Here is a 20,293-nt window from a genome sequence, read left to right as displayed (position 1 = left end):
TATAATTAATACGCGAAACCGAAACGAATTAAAAGAAAGGCATAGGGTTCACATAATGGAAAAAGATCGTAAGGGTAGAGGGAGCTTGTCTTTATTTAGTTGTTTACAGCGTTTCTACGCTTGAATACCACCAAAATAATACACGCTGTAAAATAGAATAACTCCAAAAATTAGCAAAATATGACTCAAAACGAAATTCCAACCATACAAAATGTTTAATACGCATTTCTTTACTTACCGGGCTAATTAAAACTCAATTAAATTGAGTTTAATCCTAACTTTCTCCCCCAAAAATGGCCCCATGCGCGCTGCTTCTTCTCCATTTTCTTTCTTCCATATCCTTTCTGATTTCTGCTCACGAAATGGCCGAAATCGACCTTATAAATGAAGCTCAGCGGAGGGCCCAGCGTGAGCCACGTGGCGCGCCAACCGTGCATGGCTGCCACCGCCTTGCCCAAAACGGGTTTTGGGCAAGGTTTTGGCTGAAAAATCAGCAAAAATCCCTCTAGCGCGCACGCACCAGCCGAGAATCAATCCCACGTTCGCACCTGCCTCCTCGCGCGCCAGTGCCAGCTACGCTGGCTGCCTCCTTCAACCATTAAGCATCCTTAATTAAATTTAAGGGACCCACAGCCAACTTTCGAGATCTGCACCAGCGCCCCAATACTTTGAAAAACTTCAATTGCACCCCACATTTAATTACACTAACACCCCCAACATTCCTAAAACGTCACCTAATTATTTCCTTCATTTCCATAAATACTCTCAAATAATTTAATTAAATACCTAAATTTCCTATTTCCTCAAAATTACATAAATAAACATTTTTCTTAATTCTCCAAATACCCAAATAAATTAATATTTCCTTTTAACCCACAAATATTAATAATCACCACAAATACAATAATTACTTCAGTCAACCTCCTCCACACGTCATTCATATGCTCATGGACGAACAGGACTTGTCTCTCCGACAATCCCCAAAAGATCTCGCGGATCGTCTCTTGAAACAACTCGTCAAACCAATATATATAACTCACTAGGTATTCCTCTTCGTCTTGCCAGCCTTCTCATCCAGCAGCGAACTCTTGTTCCCACCGACACCATAAATGATCTAATACTAGAAGGTCATTTGGATTGGGTAGGGGTACACTAGGATTTAGTCCACCGGGTTCCATTGGGAATACTCAAAATCTGCAAAAACCACCAAATATCAGGCAAATATATTACGGTTGAACTAACCTCTTCTTGAAGCACCTTGGAGTAGGCATAAGTTCTAAATAAATCCCATTCATACCATCTCACGGTCTCATCCTAACGTGCACTTATTACCTCTGCATGAATATAAATTGAGACACAGTCTCTCACACGAATCAGCAAGACTCAACTTAGCGCAGCCTAACCCTATTTGATTCACCTAGATCTCCCTAACTCTACCCAACAACCTTGGTATATAGGAACTTGTCCCCCAAAACTGACTCAAACTACGCTCTGATACCAACAATGTAAGCACCCCTGCCCAGATATCCCTAACCACTCGGACTACCCGAACGGGAAGGCCTACGAAAGGGAAAAGAATGAGACACGAGACAAGAACCACCCTGGCATGCATACTCAAAAATGAAAGCAGTGGAAGCAAAGTTAAACACATGCATGCATTACGGGAACATCGCTAGCACAGCGGTCATAAGATCAATAAATGAAAACAGACTCTTGTGCCCACATACACGAGACTCGAGGAATGACCTAGCACAGTAAAAATAATAGAGTAAATCCTACTCAACCATCAGAGTTAACAAGGATTAACGGGACTGCCTGTACACCATACCGACTCTACTGCTAAAAGCTGACCCCCTTGCCCATGGCCCACGCTGCCACTACCTAGAATGATGGAAAGCAAACTGAGTCGAAAGACTTAACAAGCATAAGGAAAGAAAGGCTGAAGGCTGTATAGTTCCAATAAGCTCTCCCCCAGAACACCAACCCCCAAGCACACACAAACCATGATATGTTACCACACAATAGTATAGCATAATGAAAGTACATACCGGTCCTTGGGGCCCACATAAGACACATGACACCCAAGTCCCATATCAACTTGTCGCTACCCTGAAAGGCAACATATGTCTCCAAAAACCAGTGCGCGCCATCTCGGGTTGGTGCTCCCGTCACCTGTGTGTCCATGTCGGTACTCCCGACACCCGAGCCATAGGCTCCCTCGGAACGGTCCTCCCGTCTGAGAACTGATAACTACTAGTAACCATGCAATGCACATAAAAATGCAATGGTGTAGTGAGCATCAACGCGATACACTCGCGCCCATACATCCAGGCATCAGGCCATGCTCCGCCCATATAGAAAACCACATGCGATTCATATGCCCGTGCTGGATGCAACCTAATCAAGCTAGATGTTTGTGTCCAAGCATACTCAAGAAATGAATATCCCAACATGCAACTCATACCCATGTGCACATCAAATCATGAATAGTAATATAATGAATTTAATCGTGCAGTAAATCACATACTGGCAGAGCTAGTTAGTAGTGCCCGGCACCGGTCAACAGCTAGTGACTAAGAGTGTCCACCCGACGGTCCATCTCAGGGCCGTACAATAGTCTACCCCAACTTCACCAAATAGCTGACGGGGCCCCACTGTTTGATAGCTCTAATCGAACCATAAATAAATATGAGAAAATCGTAAATGAACCGGCACGTCTAGGAACCTAGACCCCAAGCTGGGTTCGGCATCATTTTGAAAGAAGTGGGGGCGGTACAAACCCCCGTAGGCTCACAACAAATAAAGTTATAGAAGTTTCAGATTTAATTTAAATAAAAACAAATTAATAATAACTCAATTAAGAATGCTGGGGACCGAATTAGAGTAAGGGAGGGGATAAAATACAAGAAACCATGGAGTCTCTCACGGGAATTAAAGAACAGGAGGAGCGGGTTAGGAGCTTGCCTGAAATCGACTGATTCCTGCATCTTTTGTGCTCCCGTAGTGAAGTAAAATGTTTCCTAGTAATTATTAAAATCATAACTTTAATTAAATAAATCTATCATGTAAAATAAATAATTTAGCCTTCTAAAATCCCATGTAGGCTCACCACAATTAAAATTCCAGTGAGACTCATATTTAATTTAAATTAAATCACACTATTAACATCCTCAATTTATATAATTAATACGCGAAACCGAAACGAATTAAAAGAAAGGCATAGGGTTCACATAATGGAAAAAGATCGTAAGGGTAGAGGGAGCTTGTCTTTATTTAGTTGTTTACAGCGTTTCTACGCTTGAATACCACCAAAATAATACACGCTGTAAAATAGAATAACTCCAAAAATTAGCAAAATGGCCTGGCACAGTAAAAATAATAGAGTAAATCCTACTCAACCATCAGAGTAGATAGGGATTGACGGGACTGCCTGTACACCATACCGACTCTGCTGTTAAAAGCTGACTCCCTTGCCCATGGCCCACGCTGCCACTACCTGGAATGATGGAAAGCAAAGTGAGTCGAAAGACTCAGCAAGCATAAGAAAATAAAGGCTGAAGGCTGTATAGTTCCAATAAGTTCTCCCCCAGAACACCAACCCTCAAGCACACACAAGCCATGATACGGTACCACATAATAGTATAGCATAATGAAAGCACATACGGATCCTTGGGGCCCACATAAGACACACGGCACCCAAGTCCCATACCAACTTGCTGATGCCCTGAAAGGCAACATATGTCTCCAAAAACCTGTGCGCGCCATCCCGGGTCGGTGCTCCCGTCACCCGTGTGTCTGTGTCGGTACTCCCGATACCTGAGCCATAGGCTCCCTCGGAACAGTCCTCCTGTCTGAGAACTGATAACTACTAGTAACCATGCAATACACGTAAAAATGCAATGGCGTAATGAGCATCAACGTGATACACTGGCGCCCATATATCCAGGCATCAGGCCATACTCAGCCTACATAGTAAACCACATGCGATGCATATGCCCGTGCTGGATGCAACCTAATCAAGCTAGAATGTCCGTGTCCAAGCATACTCAATAAATGAATATCCCAACATGCAACCCGTACCCATGTGCATATCAAATCATGAATAGTAATATAATGAATCTAATCGTGTAGTAAATCACATACTGGCAGAGCTAATCAGCAGTGCCCGGCACCTGTCAACAGCCAGTGACTAGGAGTGTCCACCCGACGGTCCACTTCAGGGTCGTACAATAGTCTACCCCAATGTCACCAAACAGCTAACCCCTGCCCCACTGTTCGATAGATCTGACCGAACCATAAATAAATCTGAGAAAATCATAAATGAACCCACACGTCTAGGAACCTAGTCCCCAAGTTGGGTTCGGCATCATTCCGAAATGAGTGGGGGCGGTACAAACCCCCGTAGGCTCACAACAAATAAAGTTCTAGAAGTTTCGGATTTAATTTAAATAAAAAAAATGAATAATAACTGAATAAAGAATGCTAGGCGCCGAATTAGAGTAAATGAGGGGATAAAATACAAGAAACCATAGAGTCTCTCACGGGAATTAAAGAACAGGATGAGGGGGTTAGGAGCTTGCCTGAAATCGACTGATTCCTATCCCTTTTGTGCTCCCGTTGCGAAGTAAAATGTTTCTTAGTAATTATTAAAATCATAACTTTAATTAAATAAATCTACCGTGTAAAATAAATAATTTAGCCGTCTAAAATCCCATGTAGGCTCACCACAATTAAAATCCCAATGTGACTCATATTTAATTTAAATTAAATCACGCTATTAACATCCTCAATTTATATAATTAATATGCGAAACCGAAACGAATTAAGAGAAAGGCATGGGGTTCACAAAATGGAATGTTTAATTAGCAAAATAGGACTCAAAACGAAATTCCAACTGTACAGAATGTTTAATATGCATTTCTTTACTTGCCGGGCTAATTAAAACTCAATTAAATTGAGTTTAATCCTAACTTTCTCCCCCAAAAATGGCCCCATGTGTGCTGCTTCTTCTCCATTTCCTTTTTTCCATATCCTTTCTGATTTCTGCTCGCAAAATGGCCGAAATCAGCCTTAAAAATGAAGCTCAGCGGAGGGCCCAGCGTGCGCCACTTGGCGTGCCAGCAGCCGCGCATGGCTGCCACCGCCTTGCCCAAAACGGGTTTTGAGCAAGGTTTTGGCTGAAAAATCAGCAAAAATCCTTCCAGCGAGCACGCACCAGCCGAGAATCGATCCCGCGTCCATGCCCGCCTCCTCACGCGCGCGTGCCAGCTGCGCTGGCTGCCTCTTTCAACCATTAAGCGTCCTTAATTAAATTTAAGGGACCCTCAGCCAACTTTCGAGATTTGCGCCAACGCCCCAACACTTTGAAAAACTTCACTTGCACCCCACATTTAATTAGACTAACACCCCCAACATTCCTAAAACCTCACCTAATTATTTCCTTCATTTCCATAAATACTCTCAAATAATTTAATTAAATACCTAAATTTCCTATTTCTTCAAAATTACATAAATAAACATTTTTCTTAATTCTCCAAATACCCAAATAAATTAATATTTCCTTTTAACCCACAAATATTCAATAATCACCACAAATACAATAATTAATAATTATCAACCAAATAATTTAATTAATTCCTTATTTTCCTCAAAACACATAAATAAATACTTCCTCTTAACTTCCCAAATATTCAATAATGTCCTCAAACAACGGTTTAAATAATTATTATTTATTTTCAAATTTCGGGATATTACACTTACACTGGCGAGTATAAATTTCTCACCAAAAAAAAAAATCTAATATAAATTTTGTTGTGTTTTAATCGTAGGGTGAGAGTGCAAACAACAATGGTGAGATGTGAACTTAACATACTCAACAAATTTTGATATTGCTGAGAATTTAGCGTCTGCATAAAACCTTCAACACCCTAACTCTGAGAAGAGTTAGAATTTGATTTAGAAACTTGACTCACAATAGGATTCTTTAGCTGGTTAGGCGATATCTAATTAGATGTAATATTTCTCTGCCTAGGCTTATACCCGAGAGGATATCCATGAAGCTTATAGCATTTGTCAATTGTATGCCCAGTAAAACCACAATGATTACATATGGATCTTTCCCTATTTTGAGATCTACCTTGATTTGGCCTATTACTGTCATGTTTGACATAGAATGTGATTGGATCATTAATAGCAGTATGAATGTTCCTTTGATTTTCCTCTTGAGTAACTAGGGCAAACACCTTATTAATAGAAGGAATTGGATCAATTAGTAATAGTTGTCCCTTAACTTGTGCATAAGAATCATTTAGGCCCATTAGAAATGACATTACATATTCAATGTGATAGTGATATGCTAAGGCCTTTATACCACCACATGAACATCTTCCACAAGAGCAATTTGACCTATAATTGCTAAGTTCGTCCCATATGGTTTTAAGTTTTGTGAAATAAGCACTAATAGATAACTGGCCTTGTTTTAGATTCATCAAATCTCTCCTAAACTGAAATATCCGAGTACCATTAGACTGTTGATATCTTTCCTTAAGATCATTCCAAATATCATAGGCATATTCAGAAAATATCACACTACAAGAAAATTTAAATTTAGTGACAGATTTTGTGACGAAAATATAAATTTGTGACGGGTTTAGTGACAGACACCCGTCACTAAAAAATTTAAGGTTATTTTTATATAAAATTTAAGATTTAGTGATTGAGTTGTAAGCCCCCGTCACTAAATTCGCTATTTAGTGACGGGGCAGTCAGCCCTATCACAAATTTAGTGACGGGGCTAACAACCCTATCACAAATTTAGTGACGGGGCTGACAACCCCATCACTAAACTCGCTGTTTAGTGACGGGGCTGTCAGCCCTCGTCACAGATTTAGTGACGGGGTTGTCAGCCCCCGTCACAGATTTAGTGACGGGGCTGACAACCCCGTCACTAAACTCGTTGTTTAGTGACAGGGCTGTCAACCCCCGTCACAGATTTAGTGATGGGGTTGTTAGCCCTCGTCACAGATTTAGTGACGGGCTGTCAGCCCCGTCACAAATTTAGTGACGGGGACTGATATCCCCATCACTAAACTCGCTGTTTAGTGACGGACTGTCAACCCCGTCACTAAACTCGCTATTTAGTGACGGGGATGTCAGCCCCTGTCACAGATTTAGTGACGAGCTATCAGCCCCGTCACTAAACAACAACTTTAAAATCCTGCCCTCCCTCTCTTCTCCCCGCGTTGTTTTCTCCTTCCCCATCTTCCTCTACAATTTCTCTCTTCTCCCCCATCACCCTCTGCAATTTCTCTCTTCTCTCACATCTCCCTCCGCAGTGTTTTCTTCTTCCCTATCTTCCTCTGATTTTCTCTCTTCTCCCCCATCTCTTTTCGCGCTATTTTCTTCGTCCCCTGCTACCTCTCGCCAGTGTTGCCTCTATGCCATTACTATCGTTTTTTCAATCTTTTGGAGGTAATTTAATTTAAGGTTAGTTTTATTATTCAATTAATAGTTATTTTATGTTAGTTTAATTTTAATTATTTTGTATTGTTAGTTTAGTTTAGTTTAATTGTTTAAAGTTAGTTATTTTTTGTTAGTTTAATTTTAGTTATTTGGTGTTGTTAGTTTTGTTTAGTTTAATTGTTTAAAGTTAGTTATTTAGTGTTTGTTTAATTTTAATTATTTTGTGTAGTTTAGTTTTAGTTTAATTGTTTATATTATTTGTTACATTTAGAAATTAAAATGTAAAATTTATTGATTATTATTTAGTAGCCATAGTATAAATGTATCTTATTTATTATGTAATTATATTAATAAATAATATTTTTTATTTAAAACAGTAAAAGTTTTCAATTTCAAATTTTTAATATTTTCTTTTTAATGTAAATTTTTAATTATTTCTATAATTAATTTTAAAATTTTATTTATTATATATATATAATTTAAATTTTTAAAAAGGTTTCTTGTTATTTATTAAATTTTTATTTTTGATTTAAAAATTAATTTAATTTTTTTTTAATTTTTTAAAAGGATCTGTGACGGGGAATTTCCATCACAGATTAGTGACGGGTTGCAGAGCCGTCACAGATCTGTGACGACTCTGCAACCCCGTTACTGATTTGTGACGGGACGTGTCCCATCACAGATTTGTGATGGGATATCTTCCCATCACTGATCTGTGACGGGATTCAAAAATCCGTCACTAAAATTTAGTGACGTCCACTTTAGTGACGGATTCCTTACCCGTCACTCACTAAAAAATTTAGTGACAGAATTTCTAATTTTAGCGATAGATTTTTCTGTCACTAAAATTGATTTTTCTTGTAGTATCACACTTGCAAATATTTCTTTAGAGATAGAATTTAAAATCCAAGAAATCACAATATTATTGATTATAATCTAGGAATTGAAAAGAGGATCATCAACTGGTAGCCGAGAAATCAAGCCATTAACAAAACCTAATTTGTTTTTTACCAAGAGAGCAATAAGCATGGCGTGGCTCCATGACGGATAGTTGTCTCTGGTGAGCCGTTGAGATACCAACAGCAATCCAAGATTATTAGAATGATGTAGGAAATAAAGACACGAGACGTTGTCAATAGCAGAGGTGCTTATTGACGAAAAAGAAATTTTTGAAAATGAAGTCACCATAGAACAAGTATGAGCGATCAATCAGAGATCAAAAGAAATGAATAAGATCGCAAGATCAAAAGAAATGAATAAGATTGCAAGGTTCATGATCTAAAAGAAATGAAGAAAAAGAACGAAAACGGTAATACCAACTTGCAGGACTCTGAACAATGGAGATCCACAACGACACTGGGGAAAACAACACACACATCGTCGTTTAAAGAAGAAAGGAAGCGTACCTAGAACTCACGGTGTCGGAGACCAACGAAGAACGAGAATCGACGAAGAAGAAGTCTAGGGTTTTGCTTTGATACCATAACAGAGAGACACGAGAATGTAGAAAGCTTCACCGACCATTTCATTCATAGAGATCTCTGCCTTAAATATGCCTTAAAACTAATACACAAATTACAAAAATGTCCTTGAGCTAATATTATAGAAATGCCCTTCTACATAAATGAAAAATACAACAATGCCAATGTTAACATGTAAGCTAATTACAATATAAAACATAATATAACAAAATTACAACTCTATTAAGTGTTTGTGAAACCTTACCTTAATATTGCGCAAACTTGATCTACACAGGTCTAAAATTAAATTTTAGTTGTGTTACTTTTAAGAACTCCTTACTTTATGAATTCTAAACCTCCTTATGCATTTGTTCATTCTCTTTCTTAATCTTGGTCATTTGTTTTTCACCTTTTCTTCTTCAATCTCTTCTTGTATTTCTTTCAAGAACCATGTGTTTTCTAAGCTCTTTATATGAACGCATCTAGAAATCAAACCATCATATATATGCAAGAGGAGTTCTTCCTTTTGAAGAGGGCAATCACCTGTAATTCGTATGAAGATGGTGAAGAGCAGAAGCAACTTATTCAGCATACAATTCAACAAGAAAAGAGGGGTGCTGGAGATGTCCTGTCTGTGCATCAGAGATTACACAGAGTTTCCTCTAAGGAACCAACTTGCATACGAGCAGGATCACCTCCAAGCTGAAAATCAGACCAAGTACATTAGCCACTGCATAGCGATCATCAAGTGCCTGGTGCAGTCCCCCAGATATGTTCAGCTGCTTCGCCAGAAAAGAGTCATTGAAAGCTGGTTGGGTGACGATGCTGCGGTTTACAACAAGCTGAAAGGCGTGTACAGGTTCGTGCTGATTTCTGCCGGCAGCTACAATTACCCCCGAGTTTGCATGGATGTGAACCATTACCGCAAGTGGCACATGGACGACTGGATGACGAAGCTCAAGAAGGGTGGCTACTTCTTGCTGGTTCTCACTTTAGTACAAACTGTATTCACCATTGTTTCTAGTTTTAAAGACAAGGAATTTAAGTACCATTTAACATTGATTTCTCAACCGCACATGTCTTTGAGGGGGCATCAATGGGCATGAATTTAGGTTGGTTCGGAAGGTGAGGATCCTTTGGATTTTTTTTCCTAGGAACTTGAAGACTTAGAATTAAGGGTGTATTTGATTAGGGGATGAAAAGTGGGGCGGAATTCCAATTTCATAGAATTTTAATTCTCACCCCACTCCTTAGGAGTTTCAATTCTTTGATTTGAAGGAAAATCTTTATTTTTTGAATTAAGATGGAATTCGAATTTCATAAAAAAAAAAAAATTATTTGATGATATTTCCTAGAATTTAGATGAAAAATGAATTTCACTCTCATTTTTCACCCCAGTCAAACGCACTCTAAGTGTAGTGCTTCCCCTAGGACCTCTCTTGGGTTGTTTCCCTCGAATGAGGATGATCAATAATTGCCCTCAGGGAATAGCTCAGGAGATACGGGTCGTGATATATATGTTAGTGTCATTTTGATAAATTGTGAGTTTGAATTCTAACTTTCCAAAAGCACATCTCACGATTATTTTCTCCAACAGAATCAAGGGATTAAGTGTTGGGAGCCCTTGCAAGAGAGGGACATTACGGCGATGAGCAATAATTATATAAATGTATTTTATTGTTAATTATTTAAAACACAATGCATTTAATTATGATCAATCAATAAAATTATTTTGATTATATATTTAAGTACAATAAATATACATGAATCATGGGTTCTGAAAATAATTTTTTAGTTGTTATTTCTTTTTCCTAAACAAAATATATATTTTTTATATTTTATTTTAATAATTAAATCATAAATTATTTAAAATATATACGATACATGTATTATCCATTAATATAATTATTTCAGTTGTTAAATTTAAGATAAAATAAATATATAATACCGAAAAAAAAATGCTTTAATAAATTCCCACTTAGAATCCTTTAATCTTAAGTCTATGTAAGTCAATTCCCACTTAGAATGCTTTATCTTAAAATAATGATTAATATTATTGATAGCTAATTAATTAATTAATTTCTCAATAATGGTCATTTGGCGTTTATGCTTTACCATTCAGTCGCCAGCCTTGCATGTATAGGTGTCTAAAGGGCCGGCCCGGCCCGGCCTGGTCAGGCCCGAGTCGGCCCACGGACTTTTTAAACGGGCCGGGCTGGCCCTTTTATCATTGATAGGGCCCGGCCCGGCCCACGGCCCCCCTACAAAGGGGCCGGGCTGGGCCAGCCCGTGGGCTAGAGGGCCGGGCCGGGCCCTTAGCCCACAGGGCCTAACGGGCCGGGCCCGAGCCCGGGGGGCCCGGCCCTTTTTTTTCTTTTTTTTTAAATAATTTTTTTAAAAATAATACATATAATATATACATATATAAAAATTAATTTGTTTCTTTTTAAAATATTTTCTATCTTAATTCTTAAGTTTTAAATATTATTTCATTATTTTATATACCTTATAATTTTTCTTGTGAATTGATATGAAAAATAATGTACATATAAAAAGGAGAATGTTTATTTATAATTTAAATATATAAAAAAATTAACTTACAAATTTTAAATAAATTAATTGATGGTTATTATTTATATATATGGTGAAATTAAATTTTTTAATATCCAATATCAATAATTACTAAATAATAACAAAATTAAAAAAAAATGAGTAAGGGCCTTACTGGCCTATAAGGGCCTCATGGGCCCGGCCCATAAGGGCCCAACGGGCCTGGCCGGGCCGGGCCAGGCCGTGGCCCCAATTTCTTTGGCCCAACCCGGCCCCCCAATGGGGGCCGGGCCGGGCCCGACCGGTATGTTCGCATCCTTTGCTCCTAAATCCCATGAGTATTTTGGGGAGAGCGTTGTTTTATTCATGTTCATATTTACTTATGAGCATTGGTTTTTTCGAAGGGTTTGGTGTGTAAAATAAAGTATGAGATTTTAAATAAAAGTTTATTGATTGGTGCAGGTGTAGGAGCCACACCCGCGGAAGGAGCAAAGGATGCGAACAGAACTCCAAAGGGAAATGTGAATTTGGTAGAAAGAAAGACAAAGGTTTTATTTCGAAGATCGGTTCGAATTCGAAGAGTATTGCAAAAGATACCAACAAGAAGTTGATTCGCTTGATTGAAAGTTCTGCAGGTTAATGGTGTTCCGAATTCATTTTAATTGCCTTTTGGATTTCACAATTAATTAGTTGATTGAGTTGTAGTGGAATGTTCATTTCGATGTTTTTGGATTGTGAAGCCATTGAATTCGAAGAGTATATGTCGGTCGAGCTGAAGGTGACCGGAAAATTGAAGATGGTCTCGAGGAAGGCCGCCAACATTGACGTCCTCGGCACCAGCAAGAGATGGTAGGCGACCGATGAGAAGCTACCGGAAAATCCAAATCACACCCATTTCAGATTGAAGACAATGTTGGAATTTATTATTGTTGCAAGGGTATTTTGGGGAGGCCGTTGTTTTATCCATCTTCATATTTACGGTTTTGTGTGTCACCCACGTCTGTAAAATATGGTATGAAATTTTAAACTTAAAGATCTAGGTCGATTGAAATGTCCTCTTGGCTTGGAAATAACTTAGTCTTCTAAAGGTATTTCTCTATCTCAAGGTCATTATACATTTCAATTTCTAGAGGATATAGGTTTTTTTGCTTGTAAGTCAACTTCATTACTTATAGGGGTATGCACTTTTTCGGTTCAACCGAACCGAACCGACCGAATTAGTCGGTTTAGTTCAGTTAATTAAATAGATAAAAATCAATTTAGTTCTAAGAATGAAAAATTTTGGATATTTTGATTAACCGAAATCTCCTCCCCCGCCCACTGTTTTTACCACCCACGGTTTCACCACCCACACCCACATGCCACACACACACACACACACAAACTTCTTCTCTCTCCCTCATGCCCCCCCCCCCCCATGTGACCCCCTGACACTCTCTGCATCTCTGGTTCCTCCTCCCAAACTTCTCTCTCTCTCACCCCAAACCTCTCCAACCTCACGACATCAGACTCCCCCCTCCCTTTATCTCTCGTGCGCTCGCTAGGTCTATCCCCCCTCTCTCCGGCCTCACTAGTGGTCCATCGCTTCCTTCTTGCGCGCGCAGCCTCTCGATTCTAGTTCTCAAGACCCCCCTCTCTCTCTTGATCTCGATCCCACTGCCTCACCTTTGTCGCCCCTTTCCCGCCACCTCACGAACGTCGTCTCCCTCTAGCCACCTCATGACTATCGATCCCTTCCCACCGCCTTACAACAGTCTCTCTATCTCATGGCCACATTATAGTCGAAGATGAAGGGCTATTTGGGCCTTTAGCCAAGCGAAGGGCCGAACCGAATAAAGGCTGGCCATTCGTCTTTGTCTCCAGCGTTTCGTTTCCTTTCTATGCAGAGGTCGACATCGCCCCAGCTACATCTCTCTCCCTCGATCATCCTCGCCCATTCGATAAGTTTTAGTAAAGTTCGGTTATACCGATTATTTTGGTTTCGATTTTTCGGTTAGCGTATCCTATCGGTTTCTATTCGACTCGGTTAGTGGGATATGATCGGTTCAGTTCGGTTGGTAAAAAAATTGATGGTTCAATCAATTATAACCGAATGCTCTCCCTTAATTACTCATGTTGCCTAATACCAGATTATGTTCATCTAAGGGTGATTTATTACCTGAATCTTTAGTGTATCGAAGGCTTATCGGTAGACTACTTTATCTTATAGTTTCTCGTCCTGATATTACCTTTATTGTTCATAAGCTCAGTCAATTTATCTCACAGCCTCACTTAGATGCTGCCCACCATTTGTTACGGTATCTTAAAACAACCCCTGACCAAGGTTTGTTTTTCTTAGTTAATTCCTCGCTTCAGCTTAAAGCTTTTCCTGATGTTGATTGGTGATCTTATTTGGATTCAAAGCAGTCTACTATTGAATTTCGTATTTTTTTTTTTTTTTTTGTGGTGATTTCATTGAAGGCTAAGAAATAAAGTATTATTTTTCGTTCTTCTACAGAGGTCGAATATAGGGCATTTGCATCTATTGCAAGTGAACTAGTCTGGATCACTGAATTATTACTAGATTTTCATGTTCATACTTCACTTCCTGGTCTTCTTTTTTTTTTTGTGATAACTAGATTGCCATTCAAATTGCTAACAATCTGGTGTTTCATGAGCGCACAAAGCACATAGAATTGAATTGTTATTTTATTCATGAGAAGCTGGTCGCAAGCATTATTAAGTTGCTTCCCATTCGATCACGACACTAACTAATTGATGTCTTCACCAAAGCATTACCAATAGCTCATTTGTTTCTTTTGTTAATTAGCCAAGATGGCCGTTCATGACATATCCATCTTGTGGGGGCATATTAGAGTTTATTGTATTTTGTTATGTTGATATGTTTTGTCTTGCATTGTTGTTATATAGTTTTAGTTTTGTTTTAGTTGATAAACCAAGTTAGTGGTAATTTTGTAATTTAACAATGTATTTGTATCTGGTATTTAAAGAAATGGCGAAATCTATTGGATCAATGAGGCATTACTTTCGCTGCCTTGTTTGCAACATGACGGGTTTGAATAAATATGTGAAGGAAATTCGACGATTGGAAGCAAGAGCACGGGAATTTTATCAGCTAGATGATCAGACGGCTAGCATCGACAGCCACGATTTAGCAGAAATTAATGTTGCTTATTGATGGTCGCTTCATTGTCGAGTTGCTCCGCAAGTACGAAAACCGAGCACGGTGGCGAGGAGACGACCCTATTTTTCGGTTGGATCAACTCCCATTCGTCCTAAGGCGAGACCTGATTCTACTCGAGAACCAGCTCCCGTTCTTCATTCTTGATCACTTGTTCAGTAAAACTACGGGTCCCGGCGAAGAAGACGATCTCGTCCCCTTGGCCTTATCGTTTCTCCAGAAGATCGTGCCGAACCAGAGGCTAGAAGTTTTCAACTATAATAGTTGACACAAAGTCAAGCATCTCCTTGGGCTAGTGCATTTTAACCGGGGCCACCAATTCGTCCGAGCTCTCCGTGACATTGTAGAAGACATTTGGAAGTTCATAGATTCGGCCACTGAGCTGAAAGAGGCTAGCGTGGAGCTGAAGATGGTGAAGAGCGGAAGCAACTTGTTCAGCATACAATTCAACAAGAAAATAGGGGTGCTGGAGATGCCCTGTCTGTGCATCGGAGATTACACATAGTTTCTCCTCAGGAACCTAGTTGCATACGAGCAGGATCACCTCCAAGCCGAAAATCAGACCTAGTACGTTAGCCACTACATAGCATTCATCAATTGCCTGGTGCAGTCCCCCAGAGATGTTCAGCTGCTTCGCCAGAAAAGAGTCATTGAAAGCTGGTTGGGCGACGATGCCACGGTTTACAACATGCTGAAAGGCGTGTACAGGTTCGTGCTGATTTCTGCCGGCAGCTACAGTTACTCCCGAGTTTGCATGGATGTGAACCATTACTGCAAGTGGCACATGGACGACTGGATGACGAAGCTCAAGATTGGTGGCGGCTTTGCTGGTTCTCACTTTAGTACAAACTGTATTTACCATTGTTTCTTGTTTTAATGGCAAGGAATTTAAGTACCATTTAACATTGATTTCTCAACCGCATATGTCTTTCAGGGGGCATTAATGGGCATGAATTTAGGTTGGTTCAGAAGGTGAGGATCCTTTGGATTTTTTTCGAACTTTATGACTTGAAATCAGGCCCAGACCTACACTGTGGCCCAAGAGACGGTTGTCGGCCCAAAAATTCTGTTAATTTAGAGATAAATTAACCATTTTACCCTTATTTTAAAATGATAGTTTTGCCCCTATACAAAATCTCTCATTCTCCAAAATTTGTGGAATGCCTAACATTTCTCTCTCTCTCTTGCAATCTCTCACTCTTCCCCCCCCCCCCCCCAACACACTCTTTCCCTCTCTCAAAAATATCTATGTAAATCACTACTTTTCTTTCTTATAGTTAAGACAACCAATTGGATTTGATTCCTACTCAACCCTAAACTCGTTATATATATATATATATTATATATATGGATATGTATGTGTGTATATGTATATATATTTGTTGATGTTGCTAATTTAGTATTTATTAAAAATTAGAATTAATTACAATACATAAATAGATTAAAATATTGTATTAGTTCATCAGATAATGGGCTAATACACGCGCGTAATAGTTGACCCTTTGGGATATACTATGTGATAAGACAGATTGAATGGATAGACTATGTTGCCTATTAAAAAAAAATACTCGAACAATTTGATTATGTTAATTTGATTGATATTTTTGCCTTCAAAATTGTAAAAATAGTAGTTTTTAATTGATTATTTTGAAATTTTTTTATTTTGTTATTTGATATGATATGAATATTTATTTATTTATTTGATATTTTATTATTAAAAAAATAAAATTTAAATGTACACTACGATTCAAGAGCCCATTTTTATTTTTCTGACTAAGGGCTCCAAAATCTTAGGTACAGCTGCTTGGAATTGAGTGTAGTGCTTCTCCTCGGACCTCTCTTTTGTTGTTTCCCTTGAATGAGGATGAACAATAATTATATAAATACATTTTATGGTTAAATTATTTAAAACACAAGGTATTTTATTAGCATTTTATGGTTAAATTATTTAAAACACAATGTATTTTATTATGATCAATCAATAAAATTATTTTGATTATAAATTTAAGATACAATAAACATACACTAATCATGAGTTCTGAAAATAATTTTTTAGTTGTTATTTTTTTTAAACAAAATATATATTTTTTATATTTTATTTTAATAATTGAATAATAAATTATTTAAAATACCATACATTTATTATCAATTAAAATAATTATTTCAGTTGTTAAATTTAAGATAAAATAAATATATATTATCTAAAAAAAATGCTTTAATAAATTCCCACTTAGAATGCTTTAATCTTAAGCAAATGCAAGTCAATTCCCACTTAGAATGTTTTATCTTAAAATAATGATTAATATTATTGATAACTAATTAATTAATTAATTTCTCAATAATGGTCGTTTGGCGTTTATGCTTTACCATTCGGTCGGCAGCCTTGCATGGCGCGTTTTCTATGGCTTAAGATAAATATTAATTAGGGGCGTTTGGATGTTTAGTATAACTTTTTTATAAAAAAAAATCTAAAAAATAGAATTTTTGGGAATAATTTTTAAATAATTTTTTAACCTTAAAATTTTTTTTATCGGATAAGGAATCCAAGTTTTTTATGGATTTGGGAATATTTTTAATAAAAAAAAATTAAAACACTCTTTACTTTTTATAATCCCATACAAATATATTATATATGTAATATATTTATATTAAATATTATATATATTTATATATTATATATTAAATATAAATATATATTATAATATATTTATTATAAAATATGATTATATATATACACATATGCATATATATATAATGTATAAAAAATAATATTTTTTTAAGATTTTAAAGATATTGTAGGTTTTAATATTTTATATAATAGAACAAAATTATTATTTAAAAAAATTAAATAAGGGTAATTTAAGAAAAAATATAAATTTTTAAGATTGTTACATTTAAAACAAATATGAGAATATAAGATCCCCAATAAAGAACTCAACGTTTTTTAGAATGTTTAAAATTAATTAAATGTAAAATTATATAAATTTTAAAAATTAAAAATTTTTAAAAATATTTTAAAGAATTATAAATTCTTTTTACTGTCCCAAACACCCTTAGGGTGTGTTTGATTGCAAGGGTGGAATTTAAGTGGAAAGAAAATGAATTTCAGGGAATTGAATTACAGAAAAAATGAATTCCTGGAAATTAAAAATTTAAGCTGTTTGATTGGTATAATTTTTTACCTGAAAAATGATGTTATTTTCCATCTTTTAGTGTTTGATTGGTAATATTTTTCATAGAATTTAATTATTTTCCTGGTATTTCTTGTTTGATAGGCATTCTTTTTCATGGAAAATGACACATTTTCCATGAAATTCAATGATGAAAATGTATTAAAAAATATTAAATCTTGTAAAAAAATTAAAATAATAATGTATTTTAAATTAATTAAATTATTTTCTCAAAAAATGAAACTACAAAATTAATTTTTTTTGTTTTCCAAAGAAATAATTTATATATAATTTTTGACATATTCACTTTTCATATATTTATATTTATTGATTATTAAATTTTTAACATATTCACTTTCTATACATATGTTATGTTATTTATATATTTATATTTATTAAATAATCATTCCCCTATCAAACACGAAATATCAAGAATTTAATGATGAAAATGTATTAAAAAATATTAAATTATGTAAAAAATAAAATAATAATATATTTTAAATTAATTAAATTATTTTCTCAAAAAATGAAACTACAAAATTATTTTTTTTATTTTTTAAAGAAATAATTTATATATAATTTTTGGCATATTCACTTTTCATATATTTATATTTATTAATTATTAACATATTCACTTTCTATACATATATTATGTTATTTATATATTTATATTTATTAAATCAACCCCCCCCCCCCCCCCCCCCCCCCAAAACCCTCCAGCGGCTCACCTCCATTTTTTAATTCCTTCAAAAATTCCATCTCCTCTCCCCTAAGGAATTTGATTTCTTTGATTTGAAGGAAAAGCCCCTCACGTAACCATTGCAAGGAAAATGACTTTTTTGAAAAAAAAAAAAAAGCTATCAAACAATGCATAAATTGAAAATTAGATAAAAAATTTACCTTTTTCATGGAAAAAAATGACTATCAAACACACCCTTAAGTCTCTTTAGCAAAAGACGAGCTTTTTGTTCTTTTGTGCCCTTTCACTAAAGTGGTGTCCAATCAGTGGCGTATAATAGAAGGAGCCGTGGGCAGAAGCTTGCAATTACATTAGAGTAATATTAGAAAAGTATCAAAAGGGCCCTTCCCATGTGGTGGAATTGACTTGAGAAGTTAATTATCAAAGGAGCAGTGGGCAGAAGCTTGCAATTATTCAAACTTCCAATCTCTATCTCTCTCTCTCTGTGAATTAATTTTTGTTGAATATGATGTTTGATTGGTCGGCTACAGAAGTCCAGTGGAGAGAGATGTTCGGCGAAGAGAGGAGCAGCAGCAGCAGCCGCCGAGAGAGTAGAAAATGCGAATTTAGTAAGAAAGAAAATGTGAATTTTATTTCGAAGATCGGATCGAATTCAAAGAGTTTTGCAAAAGATACCAAGAAGTTGACTGGAAGTTTTTCAGGTTTCCGAATTCATTTTCCGTTTTAGATTTCACAATTAATTAGTTGATTAATGAGTTGTAGTGGAATGTTCATTTCTATGTTTTTGGATTGTGAAGCCATTGAACTCAAAAAGCGTACGTCGGTCGAGCAAAAGTTGACCAGAAAATTGGAGACGGTCTCCAGGAAGGCCGGCAACATTGACGTCCCCAGCACCAGCAAGAAATGGTAGGCGACCGATGAAAAGCTACCGGAAAATCCAAATCACACCCATTTCAGATTGATGACTATGTTGGAATTTATTATTGTTACAGGGGTATTTTGGGGATAGCGTTGTTTTATTCATGTTCATATTTACTTATGAGCATTGGTTTTTTCGAAGGGTTTGGTGTGTAAAATAAAGTATGAGATTTTAAATAAAAGTTTATTGAGTGGTGCAGGTGTAGGATCCACAGCAGCGGAAGGAGCAAAGGATGCGAACAGAACTCCAAAGGGAAATGTGAACTTGGTAGAAAGAAAGACAAAGGTTTTATTTCGAAGATTGGTTCGAATTCTAAGAGTATTGCAAAAAATACCAACAAGAAGTTGATTCACTCGATTGAAAGTTCTGCAGGTTAATTAATGGTGTTCCGTATTCATTTTAATTGCCTTTTGGATTTCACAATTAATTATTTGATTGAGTTGTAGTGGAATGTTCATTTCCATGTTTTTGGATTGTGAAGCCATTGAATTCGAAGAGTATATGTCGGTCGAGCTGAAGGTGACCGGAAAATTGAAGATGGTCTCGAGGAAGGCCGGCAACATTGACGTCCTCGGCACCAGCAAGAGATGGTAGGCGACCGATGAGAAGCTACCGGAAAATCCAAATCACCCCCATTTCAGATTGATGACAATGTTGGAGTTTATTATTGTTGCAGGGGTATTTTGGGGAGACTGTTGTTTTATCCATCTTCACATTTACGGTTTGGTGTGTAAAATATGGTATGGAATTTTAAATAGAAGTTTGAGTGGTGTTTTAGTATTTTAAATAAAATAATAATCTTTATGTATTTTTATTTATGAATCATCCGTCATGTTTATATATATATATATA

At 36.6% G+C, this 20,293-nt stretch overlaps 1 protein-coding gene across 3 annotated transcripts in view; it reads left to right on the top strand.

The window, feature by feature from the left end:
• Positions 1-20,293, top strand: part of LOC127810883 (uncharacterized) — a 40,950-nt gene extending 20,657 nt beyond the window's left edge. Inside the window, exons 1-4 of one of the 3 annotated variants that reach the window (XM_052350463.1) lie at positions 18,863-19,223; positions 19,320-19,428; positions 19,641-19,813; positions 19,923-20,282. In XM_052350463.1, the coding sequence (XP_052206423.1) occupies positions 19,028-19,223; positions 19,320-19,428; positions 19,641-19,813; positions 19,923-20,035 (591 nt within the window). In that variant the 5' untranslated portion in view covers positions 18,863-19,027 and the 3' untranslated portion in view covers positions 20,036-20,282. Of the gene's footprint in view, positions 1-11,933; positions 12,107-12,211; positions 12,513-18,862; positions 19,224-19,319; positions 19,429-19,640; positions 19,814-19,922 lie in introns of those variants that run through there. The other 2 variants (XM_052350466.1, XM_052350467.1) reach the window with 2 other exon arrangements.

Source organism: Diospyros lotus, chromosome 10 (assembly GCF_014633365.1).
Source record: "Diospyros lotus cultivar Yz01 chromosome 10, ASM1463336v1, whole genome shotgun sequence".
Lineage (NCBI taxonomy): Eukaryota > Viridiplantae > Streptophyta > Magnoliopsida > Ericales > Ebenaceae > Diospyros > Diospyros lotus.
This window is presented reverse-complemented; position numbering and strand designations above follow the sequence as displayed.